This window comes from Ambystoma mexicanum, chromosome 10 (assembly GCF_040938575.1).
Source record: "Ambystoma mexicanum isolate Mex_15411 chromosome 10, UKY_AmexF1_1, whole genome shotgun sequence".
In the NCBI taxonomy this organism is placed as follows: Eukaryota; Metazoa; Chordata; class Amphibia; order Caudata; family Ambystomatidae; genus Ambystoma; species Ambystoma mexicanum.
In genome coordinates this window covers 742,320,062-742,337,198 of record NC_090932.1, presented here as the reverse complement: position 1 = coordinate 742,337,198, position 17,137 = coordinate 742,320,062, and the positions used below count along the sequence as shown (strand labels likewise).

General features: G+C 42.9%; 1 protein-coding gene across 1 annotated transcript in view; it reads left to right on the top strand.

Annotated features, from left to right (window-relative positions):
* CLRN1 (clarin 1) overlaps nucleotides 1–17,137 on the top strand; it is a 180,397-nt gene that overhangs the window by 121,640 nt on the left and 41,620 nt on the right. Inside the window, exon 2 of the mRNA XM_069618382.1 lies at nucleotides 5,938–6,117. Coding sequence (XP_069474483.1) covers nucleotides 5,938–6,117 — 180 coding nt within the window. The remainder of the gene's footprint in view (nucleotides 1–5,937; nucleotides 6,118–17,137) is intronic.

The window sequence follows — 17,137 nt, the reverse complement described above, 5'->3', positions numbered from 1 at the left end:
TGCTAGTAGAACTGCATAGGGACACGACATTAAGAGTAAGACTCGATGATCAAGGGCACTTGTCAGAGCTTATTAAGGTGGAGAGAGGAGTAAGACAGGGTTGTCTGGGGGCTCCTCTCTTCTTCAATCTATACCTAGCAGACATGGGAACATCTTTAGAACCATCAGCATTGGCCAGTTCGGTATTGAATGGCACTAAGATCTTTTGGCTGGCCTACGCTGATGATATTGTTCTGTTGGACAAAACAGTAGTGGGGCTGCAGCGCCTTCTGAATAAACTGGGGGACTATGCCAAACTAAATGGTCTTTCGATTAACCCAGACAAATCAAAAATAGTTGTCTTCAGACATGCCAGAAGGCGGGTACCGTACGCCCATTGGTTTCTAGAAGGCCAAGTTATACCAAGAGTCGAGGAAGTCATCTGCCTGGGCTATGTGATGTATGCATCTCCATCAATAGGTCGGGTGGAAATGACTGTGAATGACAAAATTATGCAGCTCATACCACAGATGAAAAAGGTTTACTTTAAGTATTGTAAATTCTCAATAGTCCCATTGATTAAATATTATGTGGCCAAGGTGGTCACCGTGATCATACACAGGCTGGAGGCCAAACCCCTACTTTGGAAGACCCACTGGCAAAGGCTGGAAGGTCCAATCTGGAAAAAAGTCCTCAGACTACCGATGGGCCTCTCAACCTCTTGCCTGAGATTCGAGCTGGAGCTGAAATCGTTAAGCTCTTTTGCTGACTGAAAACTGGTTTCCCTCTTTCAGCTGATTAAAACTGCACAGCCTCAAACACTGTATGCAGACATTAAGGAACATCTGGAGTTCTCCAAGGCAATGATACTATCTTACCTGGAGGCTAGGGTCAGGGAGTCCTTTGTGAAGGCAGATGTAGATTTTGAGACACTTTCGGCCAATCCTATTAAAACTAAAAAGGCTTTAGAAAAGATGGACTGAATAGTAACAATCAATAATAGGTGCATCTCAGCCCCCCCTAAACCAATTCTTAGTGGTCAGCAAGAAATTGGGGAGTCTCCCGAGATATTTAGTGAAATTCCCTGACTGGAAAGCCAGGAATAAATTCCTTAGAATTCAGCTGAATTTGGTCCGTACTGGAGAAGTTCTCACCAGATGGGGGCAGGGGGAGTTCGCCAACACATTGTGTGGGATATGTAAGAACCCAGAGAAACAAACTTTTAAACACCTTCTGGTGGAATGTGCGGGGACCTGCCCCATAAGAGCAGCTATGTTCCTTCGATTTGTGGACATAATTGATGGCATACTTTCAGACATGTTCTGGGATACACTGATATTGGGGTACGAAACAGCGCTGACAATAAAGACGATATGATATGATATGATATGATATGATATATGATATGATATGGAATTTATAACGCTCCTATACACAAGTGTTTCAAGGCGCGAGGTACTAGTAAGAAGTGATATTATTACATGAACGTAGCTCCCCTTCTGTTCCTTCCTTGCTGATGTTCGTAAGGTTCCCCTTTTATTTGTATCTGTGGGTTTTGGTGGGTCCTAGTAGACACATATGTGATCCTGCCCCTTATCCTTTGAATAGACTTTATAAGTTTACATGGAAATATTGAAGTCTTTTTATCTTTTTTAATCATATTTTTTATTTTATATACATGGAGGCTATTTTATATTTTGTGATGTATTTTGTTATGTTATGTTGGAGAAAACTCAAAAAAATCCATAATGTTTTGTAAATACTTGTTTTTATCTTTTTGTTTGTAAAGGTTTTTTATAACCATATACAGTAATAAAATAAAAATGATGCAGCTGATTTTACAAAAAAGTGCAACTTGGGAGCACAATGAAAGCCAAGGCCAGTCAGATGGACCTATTCATGGAATTATCTTCATGTAAAATTAGGACTTTGCTTGCCAAACCAGGCGTGAAATCCCATTTGTCGATTCATGGAATTGACTGCGCAGACTTTTTTTAGTTTGCGTGGACTTCGCACAGGCTCGGCACATCACTGTGAGAAGCCGAGTGCCTTCCACGAAACACCATGCAGAACATGGGTGCGGCTTGCACAGAAAGCAGGGTAGGCGGCGGAACGTGGGAAATGAGGAAGAACAAGGGAAAATGTGGGCATTATGAGGGACGGCCCGCAGGAGGTATATTGCATGCCCACTATTGCGCCTAACGATACATATTCATGGATCTGACAGTGCCACCTCTGTGCGGGGAAATTGCCACGCAAAGCCCTCATATCATCCGCCACCCAAAGGCTGGCATACCGGCACTTGCGCATAGGATTCACGACACAGAGGTAAGATCGGGTGTCAGATTTATGGGTGTGTGTACGCAGCCGGAGTTGATCTAACTTAGGGATGCGCATACACAGTGTATCGGGTACAGGAATGGTTTACAGGAGTTCACACGCAGATTTTCAGAGTTTTTACCCGAGTTGCGCTAAACCATATGCATGTTGTCGGGGTGCCAGTAACAGTTACAGGGTATCCCGTGCAAAGTCCCCGAGATGCAGATTTGCCTGCGTGGACACAATGCACTGTTTAAAGGGTGTATGTTTTTGTGTCCAGAGGAACTCGCAAAGGTAGCTGTTTCTGGCTGTTCTTGCTTTGTGTTGGGGCGTGTCAGGGGAGTTCCTGCCGCGACTTGCATATACGCTTACTTTGTGTGAACAATTCCATGAATACGCACAACGTGCAGGAAAACATCTGCACGCAAGCTCACGGAGAGTCGTTCATGGCACACAGGCTTTCAGGGATCTCTGCACACTTTTCTATTAATCGGGCCCAGAGTCTTTCGCTCTGCATTCTCCAATTCCAGGCAACATAGCCACAATTACCAGCAAGACCCCCATCACAGCCTCTTGTCATGTCTGGCAGAGTCTTTCATGTCTGGCAGAGTCTGACTGGTAAACCAAGGTGGTCTAGTGTCTACATGTGAGCCTAGGCAATGGAAGTGAGTGAATAGGAATTGGTGATTGGTTAATGTGGGCAATTGAAGGGGTGCGCACAAACCAAGACAAGCGGATTGATTTTAGTGTTAGGGGATGGGAGGTTGGAGTTCTACAAGTTAATTGAAAGGAAGGCAGGTGAATTATTTTTTGTCAAACTATTTTAATTTGAATTGTTCTACTCGATATTTAGCCGAAAAGTGTAGATGGTAAGCTGGGGTTAGGCAATATTGATGGAGGCCAGGGTGGGTAGAGGTGGACAGGGTTCCAGGTATGGGTTTTGTGCTGTGGGCTAGGGAGGCTGGATGCCAGAGTCTCTTGTTCTGTGCCAGCTCGTGTTTGGCTCTGAGAGGGAAGCCAGACCACTCAGTTCAACTATAACTTGGCTCTACCAATGAATTCTGTAGCTTTGCCACCTTTTAATATTGATCTAAAACTAAAGATAGAATCAGATGGGTTGAGAGGAGATGTAGCCTGCTTGGATGGTTCTATGTTAAAATAACGAATCTAAATCACTGAGTCCAAAAACACATATTTTGTTTTTACTCAAATTCCCCAAAAATGTTTGCTTTGTTGCACTTGTTTTTCTTTTTGCATGTGGGAGGAGACCCTGTGCAGCCCCTCACATCCCCCATTATAATTTATAACCTAACCCAACCCCCATCTATATATTAGAAAAAAAAGCAAAAATCCTGAAAAATTCGAGTAAAGAAATGTGGTGTTTTTGTCCTCATTGTTTTTGGATTTCTTTTTGGTTTTTGGGGAATTACCGCTACGATACCAGGAAATCTGGGCTTAAACCCTAACATTCCCATTCCACTGATTATATTTTCCTGGTGAAATCATTGTACTATGTTTGGTATGTGGAACGTTTCTTGGGTTCCAGGTCGCTAAGAAACCACGAGCGTATTTGAAGGATGTGTTGCATAAAAGCAAAGTAATGTCAGTATTGTCACCTATATATACTTGAGAATATGTGGAAGGCGAGTACTTTGTAAAGCAGACACAGCTCTTATGTGTGACCTTAAATGTATCATCTTTGCAGATTGTGTGCTTTGTCTTCTGAATAAAAAACAAATCCACCATCAGTGATTAAAAAATATAAATGTGTACAACGTGGTTGTAGACCCTCCCGAGTGGGCACATTCCCAAAGAACAGGTTATTTGGCAGTGTTTGTTCTTAGTAGAATGGCTCCCATACCTCTTTTGGTATGTTTAGGAACTTCGAGCTTAACCGTAAATTATCCAGACGTGGAACCCTTGCTTACTGTGCTTAGAGAGGCGCAGAATCACCTCACTGATGAGGCCCAACAAGGTTAAAACACGTGTCTGGGGTTGCTGTTGATACTCTTGTTCAGAGAAGAATTGTCTAGCATTTTGGTGCTGCACTGCCCAAGTGGGTGGGACCAGACAGATATGCAAATGGGTATTTCTCCTCTGTGAAAGGTACAGTGAGATAAAACGTGGTTGTAGACCCTTTAAGTGGCTCTGTTTGTTCTCGGGAGAGAGTCTCCCAGACTTCTTTTTGTAACAACTTCGATGGACGTGGTAAATAGTGAGAGAGGCACAGCTGAAAAATAAAGAGAACCAATAGATGTCAACAAACAGATTATGCCTATGCAAGGGGGCTGCAAAGGTTGTTTTTAATATAGTAATTATAAATCCTTAAACCCTAGTACAGTTCTCTGGATGGCTATTATTTCTCATGGCATTTCTATTTGGTATAGGAAATGTCCTGGCACAGAATGCAATCCTTCTGATCGATACATATATGTCTTTAAAGCAGGTGGGTGCACTCTCAAAAGGGGTGAGAACGGTTAGAGATTAATCAGCCCCAGCCTGGTGTTCTCCAAAGGGACTCAGGTACATTTGGGAGTTCCAGGTGGGAGGCTGTGTCCTCTCCAAAGGGTTCAGTTGGATTGCAGAATATGCCAGGCTAATCAGTATCGCTGAGTATCTGGAAAGGATGTTATTATAAAACACCAGGCAGTGACAGAAGAACCTTTGTGAAATGGACCGAAAGATTATGGTTTAGGTCTACTTGGTCGAAAATATTTGACTTTTCCACATTTTACCTTATTATTTGTAGCTGTTTTTTGGTCGGAAATGCAGGGGGAGACCCACTTCAATCCCCTATATCCCCTTACCCCACCCCATATATATATATATTTAATTACATGTGACTGAATTTCGAACAAAAAAAAGTTCAAAAATATTCAGTCAAAAGTAAAAAGTCAAATGTTTTTCGAACAAGTTGGCTCTGGCCTGGCACTGCCGATTTACTGCTAAAATAGAATACCATTAAGTACCATCACACGGCCCTGTGGCATGACCACAGAATTATGAGTGGTGGTATGACTGTCGGTATCCCAATGTTTGCAGCCCTTGGCACTCCATGAGGAGTTCTTGAGGATTTACCGCAAGCGGTAATACCCATGATAAATCTGCCGATTTTTGGCGATTAAGTGGAGGATTTACCTCCCTTTTTGCTGGATGTGCATCCTTCACTTTACCTCCAAACTCGAAATTCAGCGATGAGATAGAAGTGGAGGTAATTCTATTACTGCCCAAAAAAGTGGTAGTAACAGAATTACTGCCTCTATTTTACCACACTGACAAACTCGTAATCAAGCCTCTATGCTTGAAAGTTCAACCGCCTGCACTAGCAATGTCACCAGCAATGGATGTCAGGAGTTACATTTCTATATCTGCTTTCTGTGATTGGCACTTCCTTTCATGTTTATTCACGGCTGCACAGCATTTTGCTTCATTTCATCTTATATATTAAAGCCTCTCTCACTCGCTGTCTCTCCCCCCATGCCAACCGTCCATGACAGAATGCAAGAATACATTTGGAAAAAATTATATTCTGAAAAGTGAAAACACATCATGTGAATATTCATGTTGTGGTACAATGTCCTTGATGTCGTGTGGTAAAACTGTATGCTTTGTTGTAATGTCTTTCCTTTATTTCTGCAGTTTTCCCCGATCTGCTGAGCACCATCCCAGCAAGTCTGCATGTCAGTATCATTCTCTTCTCTGCCGCGCTTATCGTCTTTGCATTGGTAGGAACATGGTTTTTCATGTTCAATGCTTTTGGAAATCCATACGAAACTATCCACGGTCCCCTTGGGTTGTACTTCTGGAGCTTCCTCTCATGTAAGTATAATGTTCCTTCCCATCATGCATTGGCAGGTGTATATATTATACTCAAGGAAAAAACTTTAGTTGCTGGGCGTTAAGGTGAGAACTTAACACAACAAAACCCCTGAAATTCCGCTGAAGCCACCTTAACTTCACGCCCCCTGTTGAGCAGCCTATGACCACAATGATGACATCACAGATCGCATCACTGATGACATCACTAATTACATTACAACAGTAACTTGCATTAAGCATGGCCTTCAGCCATAGTCAGTGGGCATGGCAAATATAGTTTAACACATGAATGGTTACATGTCATGGCCTTCAGTTATGGACAGTGGTCACAACCTTCAACCATGGCCACTGAATATTTTAAAACACTAACAGGCACCAACCACAGATTTCGGCCTTTACCAGTGGATACAGCTTTCAACCGTATCCACTGTATATTATACACAGCGGTCAGGCACTAGCCATGAACTTCAGCACAATTTATAGGCAGACCTGTTAATTGATATTATTGTGGAAATGCATTTGTTTTGCATTCCGATTGTTGTTTGTCTTCTCATTGATTGTTTTTTAAATTATTTTCATTATTCTTATTTGTGGCAATGCATTTATTCATCACTTTGTATTCCTATTGTTTTTAGGATTGTGCATTTCTGTTTTCATGTATTCATTTTGTTCATCTACCTATGCAACTTTTCTTTGAATTTTCTTGAACCTACTTTGTTGAACTATTATTGAATGTGTGTTTCTTTCACATATTCAAGGCATTTCATTTAAATGCAATACAGTATTTATTTCAAACACCAGCTTTAGTCCTTCTTATTTACTTCTTGTTGATTGAGTTTTGTCTTCCAAGGGTAACCAAAGTAGGATATCTTTCGATACCAAATTTGAGTAAGAATTGAAATTCAGGATTCAGTTTTTAATTTACTTTAGACAGCTTTTTGGATCTCTCGTTTATTATATCATAGACCCCCACCATAGCTGTACCACTTTATTGGGGCAACCCTTTTCTTTAGTTCATATGACCACAATGATGACATCACAGATCACATCACTGATGACATCACTAATTACATTACAACAGTAACTGGCATTAAGCATGGCCTTCACCATAGTCAATGTGCATGGCCAAATATATTTTTACACATGAATGGGTACTAGTCATGGCCTTCAGTTATGGACAGTGGTCACAACCTTCACCCATGGCCACTGAATATTTTAAAACACTTACAGGCACCAACCACAGATTTCGGCCTTTACCGGTGGATACAGCTTTCAACCATGTCCACTGTATATTATACACAGTGGTCAGGCACTAGCCATGAACTTCAGCCCAATACTGGCCAGAGGGCACAATCTTTGGCTGCGCCCACTCTATATTCTAACATATAAATGGGCCGCTAGCCATGGCCGTTGACCTGGAGCAGTTTGTACATCTTTTGGCCATGTCAATTGTATATTTTTTTAAATAATAAAATGTAATAAGCGATGGCCTTCGGCCGTGCCCACTGTGTATTATACAACACTAACCAGCCACTAGCTATCGCCTTCAGCCGTGCCCACTGTATATTATACAGCACTAGCCAGCCACTACCTATGGCATTCCACCATGCCAACTATTTATTATATACATAGTGTTGCCACTAGACATGGTCTTCCACACAATACTAGCCAGTGAGCACAGCCTTTAGCTGTGCCGATTGTATATTCTAACATATTAATGGGCACTAGCTATGGCCTTTAGCCATGGCCACATACCACAGATTTCAACTTTGCCCACTGTATATTTTAAAACCGTGTTGAGCTACTAGGCATGGCTTTTAACCATGCACATTGGTATTTTTGAACACTAATCGACCACTAGCTACGGTCTATGGTGCTGGCCAGTTACTCCAGCCTTTGTCAAGGCCAAGTCCACGGCCTAAATTGTTATTAAAGTAATCAAGGTTTTCATGAGCTAACTTGTAAATGATGTTATGTCTAATTCCATTATTGATGTAATCAGTTATATTCAATGTACTGTGTGTTGTCACCAATGATGGCATCAGTGATGTGATTTGTAATGTCATCAGTGTTCTCATACAAAATGTAGTGATGTTATCAGTGTTGTGCTGTTTGATGTCATCATTGTGTCATAGGCTGAGCAACAGGGGACACAAAGTTAAGGTGGCTTTCGCTGAATTTCATGGGTTTTGTTGTGTTAAATTCTCACCTTAACGTACCGGTACTAATGTTTTTTCCTTGGATTTCAAAGGTTTTGTTACAATGTATTGCCCACCTTAACATCCCTGCAACAAAAGTTATTTCCTTGAATTTCAAGGATTTTGTTATTCCATAGATTTTTAGAATGCTTCAAGACCATCTAGCATGGTCTTCGGCCAAGGCCAGTGGGCACTGTCCATTTTAAAAGGCTACCAGGCCACTAGCCATGGCCTTCGGATTGCAGGCTTTAAGAACTCACAATGTTTTTGGGAAATGCGCAGTGAAATTAAATTATTTGCCATGGACCACACACTTTGGTTAAGCAATCTGCTGCAAGCCTCTTGTTATATGGCCATTCTCTTGGTGACTGTTGTGATACATCACATGACCCCAACTAACCACAATTAAGCAGGACGGAAAGGGGAAGAAAATGACCGGCTGCAAGAATAACATATGCCCTGGTACTTTCGGCACCCATAGTAAAAATCAAAAGCTGGCTCCCATGTATATATATATGCACAGTACTGCTTAGCTTCAAAGTGAGGAAGGTGCTGGCCCCCTCAGGCCATGTTGCTCAAAGTGGTCTTGTAACTTTATTTTACTTATTAGACACCATGGCCTCAGGGGAGCTGAACTTTTTCCTCACTTTGAAGCTAAGCAGGGTCGGTCCTGGTAACTGCATGAATGGGAGACCCGGGTCGCCAGTGATTTTTCACCCCGATGTAACTGTAGTTGTAAAAATATCTATTTTTTTATTATGTATAAAGGATTGCAGGCTTTGAGAACGCCCAATATTTTTAGTGAACGCCCTGTGTGATTAAATTATTTGCAGAGGATCACACCCTTTGGTTAAGCAGCGTGATGAAAGCCCCTTGTTTTATGGCCGGTCTCTTGGTGACTGTTGTCATACATTGCACAACCCCAACTAACCGCATTTAAGAAGCACGCAAAAGGGAAAAATATTCCAGCTGCAAAAATAACATATGCCCAGGTACCTTTGCCCCCATAGCGAAAATCAAAAGCTGGCAATCATGAATATATGGACAGTAAGTGAACATATATCTTAAAGTGAAATTTACAAATGAAGTTCAATAGACCTACTCCTTAGACAAAAGTATGCAAGAGAAAATAGCATTGGACTTTAAAAAAAGTAAGGAATGCCATAAAAATAACCTGAGAGGTGAAATGTTCCAATACATATGCTGGCAACGAATAAAAGGTGCTTACCTTTTAAACCCAGCAATCTGTAGAGAATTATTCCATGGGAAACTAAATCCCGATACAAAACAAGTGCTTGTGGTCTTGTGCTAATTCCCTTTAACCATAGAGACCCCCAGCCCTTTGCTGGAATCTGGGACCTTTTTTAATTTTAACCTCCTGAGTGAGTGGGCCTTTTTGCCACCCACTCATGCCTTTTCCCTGTGACTAAGATTTTGTGTTCCTTATGTTTTAATGGACTCTAGTAAACTCCGTAGGCATCTGCTTTTTATATAGTGACACACAGCACCCTTTGTGTAGTGCCACTGAGGAGTCTCTTTGACTCCTCTAAATGTTTAAATACATTTTCTTGTGTGAACTACAGTTCCCAGGAATACAACGTTTGTCTTACCTTGTGTGGAGTGCTGGGGGTGTTACCTAGTAACTCCTTATTCCACTTCTCATGTAACATTTTGGTACACTAACTAACTTGACTGGCTCGTGGCAGTGGTTTGCTTTTACTACCTTTTGTGCAATGTATCTGCAGGCTGATTTCTCAGCTGCAGTACTGCACCCAAGGGTGACCATTTTACCAAAATGGCCCTTGTCTTCTTTTTTTGCCATTTCTTGTTAGTTAGTTCCTTCTGGGCTTTTACTCTGTTGTTTAGATCAGGTTTTAGTCCATTGAGTGTTTTGCCTTTGGCAGGCTTCAGCCCTGAAATCCCCCCAGGCTGCAGTTTGACTGGGAAGGCGGGAAGTGAGGGAGGAGCCCGAACCTTCACGGACCTTTGTTTGTAGGTATGCCTGGCCGAAAACCAGACCCAACTGGGTGGGTGGCTGTCCTAGAGGATGACCAACCCCCCTGTGTGATTGACTGCATAGTGCTGTGAATGAATGGGATTTCGCATACAAGGTGAGGGTTCTGAGTTGGAGGGAGTCTGGCAATGAGTCAATGCCTTAGAGAGGCTTGTGGGGCTGGTTCAGTGTCAGTTGGATGCCTGCCCACGAATAGCTTTGTAACAAATTATGGAAATTGTCAGGTCTGAATGCTGTGATTTCTGCATCTCTATGGGTGGAAAAAGTGAGAGTCTGTTTGTTGGGATAGTGGCTCATGAAACACCAATATCTGTTCAAGTCCCCTGTCAGTGTATTGAAAATGTGCATGCATCATAGGTCTTCCTGGCTTTGACAGTCCTAAAATCTCCCTGGAGCACAGCAATTTTGAGATCATCATGGGTATTACTAGCTCCTGGAAAAGTCTCACCTTTGTGCATTGCTTGAAACTCTGGCAATGGAGGTTCATATGTAGAGGTTGATCAGTTTTCCCTATTCAGTGCCCCACCAGGGGCATTTCATAAACTTATTCAAGTAAACAATATTGCTGGATGCACATGTAGTCCTGCCCCTTGTGGGGTATCTTACTTGTGTCTGAAAATGTTGATATGTGAGCAAATTAGATATCCATTGTTTCTGCATGGCACGGTTCTCTGTGCTATTTGAATGTTGTTTGCATCTCACCATCATTCCCTTCAGATAACGACAATGATGTGTTATTTATATTGCAATTTCACCAAAGCGCTTTACATAGAAGTTTTTTTACATACAATCTCATCCAAACTGAACTTGGTGATCATTTATCAACCTTAGGAGGATGAAAGGCTGAGTTGGACCTGTGACCTACAGATCACACACAGATCACAACAGCAAGCACTCAACCCACTGAACTATGTAACCGGCATTGGCTGGTTTTCTGAAAGCAAGGAGGGGCATCTCAGGGAAAACCTCTCTCCAGCATTCATCTTGTTGCAGAATGGGTTGGAGTTCCTTAGCAATCTTCTGGAGGGCTTCCAACTCTGGATTGTATGTGACTACCCGTGGTACCCTAGTCTGTGCCTCTTTTACTCTGTAATCTATGAGATTGTACCAAGGGATCTGTGTAGCCCTGTGAATCTGGCTCTGCACAGTTCTGTGGTTGTATTCAAGGTTTAAGTCAGATCTCCAATTTCATATGTTTTTATCTGTCTCTTGTGTCGGAGCAGGTTTGATTGTATCTTAATGCTTGGCTGTATATTGTAGCATGTTTTGTGTGCACTAGGTGGAAGCTGTCACTCTTCAAATAGCTGACCTGCCCGGTTGGTTTTCATGGTCTGTAGCTCGTCATATTTTATTGTTATGGTAGTGCCAAGGAAATAGACTTTTCCAGGAGAGTAGGCGAGTGTGGGGTTGATGATTGCGTGGAATTCATTGAATCCTCTGTGGAAGCTAAGGAGGTCCTGTTCCCTAGCAGTCCAGATCAGGAGGATACCATTGAAATACCACGGATATCTCAAAGGTATGCAGTCACAGGTGGTAAGGAAATCGGTCTCTAATCATTCCGGGAATAAATGTACATTCTGAGGCATAATACAAGTACACATTGACATAGCATAGCCCTAGGAATGGAGTCTTGGGAGGTTTACAGTCTGGCTGCACTTTCACATGATTAATCTTGGATTACCTTCTTTTACATGATTTGGGACAATATGGTATGTGTGTTCAGATTAAGTAGGAGATTTCAGATGTGATTGTCAACTCAAATATCACATTGTCTACCCATTCAAACCTCGTCATTTCGATGTTAACAACTTCATGTTCTGAGACACATGCTCCCCCCTCTTGAACATGTCCCGGAGAGTGCAAATGGCCTCAGAAATGATCATTTCATGTTCTCACTACTGTAACCTCCTCTACACGTGTCTTTCTAAACACCTATATAAAAAGCCATAGGTAATCCAAAAGAAAGCTGTCAGACTGGCCTTAGGTCTGAACCCATGCAACCACATCACTCAAGCCTTCATGGGACGACACTGCTTCCCTATACTTGCCCCATTGTATTCAAAACGATCTGCAGTTCACACAGATCCTACTGGAGCTCCAGCCCAGATTATCTGACCATGAAAAAAAAGTTCTCTCCTTCAAGAAATGACGCTCCTTGTCCCCGTCCCTGATTGTGGCCTCCTACAGGGAAAAAAAACATGGAGGGGAAAAATGTGGCTCTGCGAATACCTGTGCCTGGTTTTATCTCCCTCTTTCCTCAAGAGAAGAAGAAAACAATGTCTGATTCAGGAAAACTCTCAAGCATGATCTGGTAAAAGCCTTCATTCCCCACCTCTTGATGTGACTGCTCCCAGCACCCTGATCAGAAGAAATACTTCTCTGCACTCATAACCTTAGGTGCCTCTCCAGCACTCACGTCATTTCTCAACTCATTAAATTACCTGTGTCGCATTTTTATCAAATCAGTGTTTTATTTTCATGTTTAAATAATGCACTGTCTTGTGCTGAATATTCTCCTAAGGTTGTGAATGATTCGCGGTCCTGTTCTCTAAAAAAGTAAGTAACTAAATGAATAAATAAATACAACCAATATACATCAATGCTCTACATCCCACCCATGCTCCCAAATTTGAGAAACTTCAAATGAGTCAAGCCATATCTGGGTAATACTCCATGCCCTAAAGAGTTTCAAAATCTGCATGTGCCAAGGCGAGGTTCAAAACCATTGGTTGGCCGCTATGCTGGTAAACAAGACAATCAGTTCTCTTTCTAGCCACCCTCTCACCATTTCCTTCTTCTCCCTGATTCGTTTTATCCCAGAAACCATTGCTGTGTCTTGTGTAAACAGGATGCCAACCTGTCGTCCCCAGACATGTTCACTTTCGCTTTTTGGCTCAAAATGATACTTCAGAGAAATAAAACATGAGCACTTCAATAATTGACATGCAACTGCATGGGGAGGCCCCTTAATATTTCCCTCCCAGTGGCCTTGTCTCTCAGACTCACTATACTGGCAGTATCCATAGAAGGTCACCTCTCTGAAGAGACCCATAAACCATGGCTTGCTGTGCCATACACCCAAGTCTTCTCTTCCCTCATTCCACTTCAGAGATAAGTGACAAGTGGCTGTCCAGCAACACCTGGTACTGCCTAATTTGCCCAGTGATTTCCCTGCTCCAGCGATGTCTACCAGTTCAACCAGAATGAGCAACCAGCACCTGTTCCACATTGCACATAGCAGTCATCTTTCTCCTTCCAGGTACAATTAGCAGTTCTGGTGGCAAGTCAACTTAAATAGGGCTGAATAATAGACACCCAAAATGGCTGTACCTCTTGTGACAAAGTCCCCTTCCAGTTTCTACAGACATCAAGATGGATGACAAGGGGGTTGGGTACCTCCCCAAACAAGAAGGTGATGGGACTGACGATGGTATGGGTAGCCACTGTCACCCTCACTTATTCCCCATCATAATGGACGGATCAGTCACATGAGAAACCCTTTTGATACTGACCCTTTAAGATGGCCTACTGATGGCAGAGAAGACAGGGTCCTTAGTTTTAAGATCCGCACAAACCCTGTGCCCGGTTCATCAATGATAGGTGAATGCATAACAAAACCCTTACCAAGATAGATTAGAGGAAGAAGTGCGGTGTAAGCTTGTCAAAGTCAATACTCATGCAAGAAAGGACGCAGCTCTGCTGCCAAGGTCAAGCTCTGACCCCTGAGTAAACTTAATTTGGAGAATTGAGAATAGGAGATCAAGGCCGAAGAAGGCTCCCTAAAACCTCCATATCCTCAGAGACGCCACTGCAATTTTCCAGAGGGGGAGCTATTTGTAAAGGCAGAGATATGTGATAAAGTCCCCTACCTGGTTCTCGGTACATCTAGTGGGTTCACCCAGGGGATCGGAACCTCCCGCCCCCCCCCTGAGATAGAGGATGATGAGTCTACGGGTGGTATGGGGAACAGCCCCTGGTCACTCTCAGTTAGTCTCTTTCATAAGGCAGTGCCCAATCACATGGCACACCACCCATTTAAGAGTGCCTACTGGCCATGGGCTAGACTGACTCCTCAACAGTAAGATCAGTGCTGACCCTGTTATGGGGTCATCAATGATAGGGGAACCTATTACAAACCCTTACACAGCAGATCACAGGGTGGAATTTGCCATGGTCTACGCCTGTGCACAAGAGGACATGGCTTCGCTGCATGGGCCTGCGCCCTGTGCTTATGTGCGGTAAGCATGTAGTCTATTAACTCAAGATGGCAGACTAGACTTTTAAAACCCTCTGTTCTGACTACACAAAACATTCATGCACACATGACCATGATATAGCGAGCCCAACATGGAACAGCGAAAACCAAACCAACGCTGTGAGGCTAAGGCCAGGAGAACCCTGCCCAGACAAAAAGAATCACAACACCTTGCCCATCCACACGCCTGAATCAAATAGGCAATAAAACTTCCTCAAGAGTGAAGCTATGGGAAAATGAGTCTTTGGAAGCAATGACCAATCCCTCCACAGTCATAGTCACATACATGCTAACATTTTGCAGCACCTGGGAGGGAGATTCTGCTATAGAAAGCAGGATAATTGAATTCTCCTACTGGATTGCTTTGGGGTATGAAAAAGTAAATAACTGCAACTTTTTTATTAAAAACATCAGGAGTCTCCCACCTAAATCTGCACCAAGCAATCTCCAGTGAATGAAGGGAAAGCCCAAGAGGAGGAGACAGGCCATTGCAAAAAGGACAAGAATTCTGGGTATGAAATGGCTGTTCCACGAGACTCAAGTTCACTCGGAGGCACATGTTGGAGGAAGAAGGAATAGGACAAGAGCCCGAACTAGGAGATTGGAGATTGGAGGAGAGACCCAGGAGACTTGGAGAGACTAGAGTCCCAAAACTGAAGGACAGACTCAGTAGATTGGAGGAAACCAGCAGAGCTTGTTTAAGAGGCAAGAGGATGGAGAGTAAAGTCCAACAAGACTGAGGTAACCTATAGTGAAGGTGGGAGCACAGGGGGTGGAAGGTGATATCCCAAGAGCTGCCCACAGGGGTGAAGAAGGTGGTGTGGAGATTAGTGCCTGGGAGGTAGAAGATGCTCACAATGGGTAAAAAAGGGAAGAAGTACAAGAAACCAGTGGTTGAGGGTCACTGCAAGGGTGTGCAGTGAGAGAGTTTCCAAAGGGATTAAGGAGGAGAAAAGGAGATACCTGTTAGAGGTGAGAGGTGCCCACATTCTTCAAGAAGGTGTGAGAGACAGGAGAACCACAGAAGGGACTAAAAACCAGAAAGGAGGAGGGAGCACAATACCCAATGGTGGGAAGAAGGAGAGTAGACTATTTATTGGGAGCTGGGAGATACTCAGAGTGTTGGAGAACCAGGAGGTAAAGGGGAATTGGGTGGCATTCCTTGGAGATTCAGAAGATCTGAAAGAGCTAAAAACAATGAGGGAAGTGTGAGAAAGAAGAGGCCAGCGATAGAAAGTTGCTCGGTTTAGAAGCTAGGGTCTCATGAATTGCACTTTGAGGCAGGGTTGTTGGCCACCGTGTCAGCATGCCAGCCACTCCTTTCTTGCATCCAGTACTGTGAGAGCTACCACATCCTTATCCAGGGCCTTCAATACCCTGCCTGATATGACAAAGCAACAACCGAGCAGAGTGCCGATGCACAGTGTCAGCCTACATATTGCCAAATAGAAATATCTCATGAGACTACAAAGACCAAGTCACAGTGAAGGACCAAGAAGGGAATAGCATCACAGTGAGAATGGTACAGGATTGTCGTCTGCCGGGAACCCTGGGGGGGATCAAGACCAGGGTGTGGAGACTCCATAGACCTTACCTAAAACATGTGCTATAAGATCTCCCCCAGGATAAGAACACGGGGGGAAAATGAGAAACCGAAGAAGTTGAATTGTGAACTTTTTGTTATTGCCGAACATTTAGTTTGTTATAAAAATTGGATATGTTCTGAGAATTGTGTTAATTGTAACTCAGAGAACCATCCTGACATCTTAGTTGAGGTTTATTCTTTATTTAATGAGATATTATGTTTGTTGTTTTGTGCCAAACTGTGTAAATCTTTAATTAATCAAATAGAAACGACTTTTTCTGTGTTATGTGGTCACTAGATCCTTGGGATGCCATTCCCTGCACACACACACATACACACACACACACACACACACACTTTCACAATTGCAATCCCTGTACAAACAAATGGGAACTCAGATGACTTTTACACAAAATCTGATCTGAAAGCTTTTTGATAACATTTCAATCCACAACATCTAAGAATGCAAAAACAAGATTCAAGAACAGTACCTTGAAGAGATTCCCCAAAGCCCTTATTGCAGATGCACAGAAAAGCCTCAAATGTTGCAAGCAAATGAGACATTGTTACTTCATGCCTTCCCCTCAGCTTTATTACAAATAAAACTGAAAGGCTTCATCGTATTACACGATCAGTCCACCTGACATAAAGAGCTACATCTGGAACAACCGAAACCAAACTGAGAGGACAACGCTAAGGAAGTTAATACCCATTGCTGGCACTAAGAGCTACAACTCCCACACACAGACCACACACCTGAATCTGATAGGCAATGAAACTCCTCAGAGGTGAAGCTAATGGAACACCAGGGCTTAGTAAGCATTGACCAACCCATCCACTGTTAAAAACACAGCCATACTCAGTTAGTAAAGGGGCGGCCCAAGAGGAGGAGTTAGGCCACTACAAAAAAGGTTAGGGATTGTGAAAGAGAGCCAGGAGTTAATTTGAAGTTGACTGGTACAAGCAGA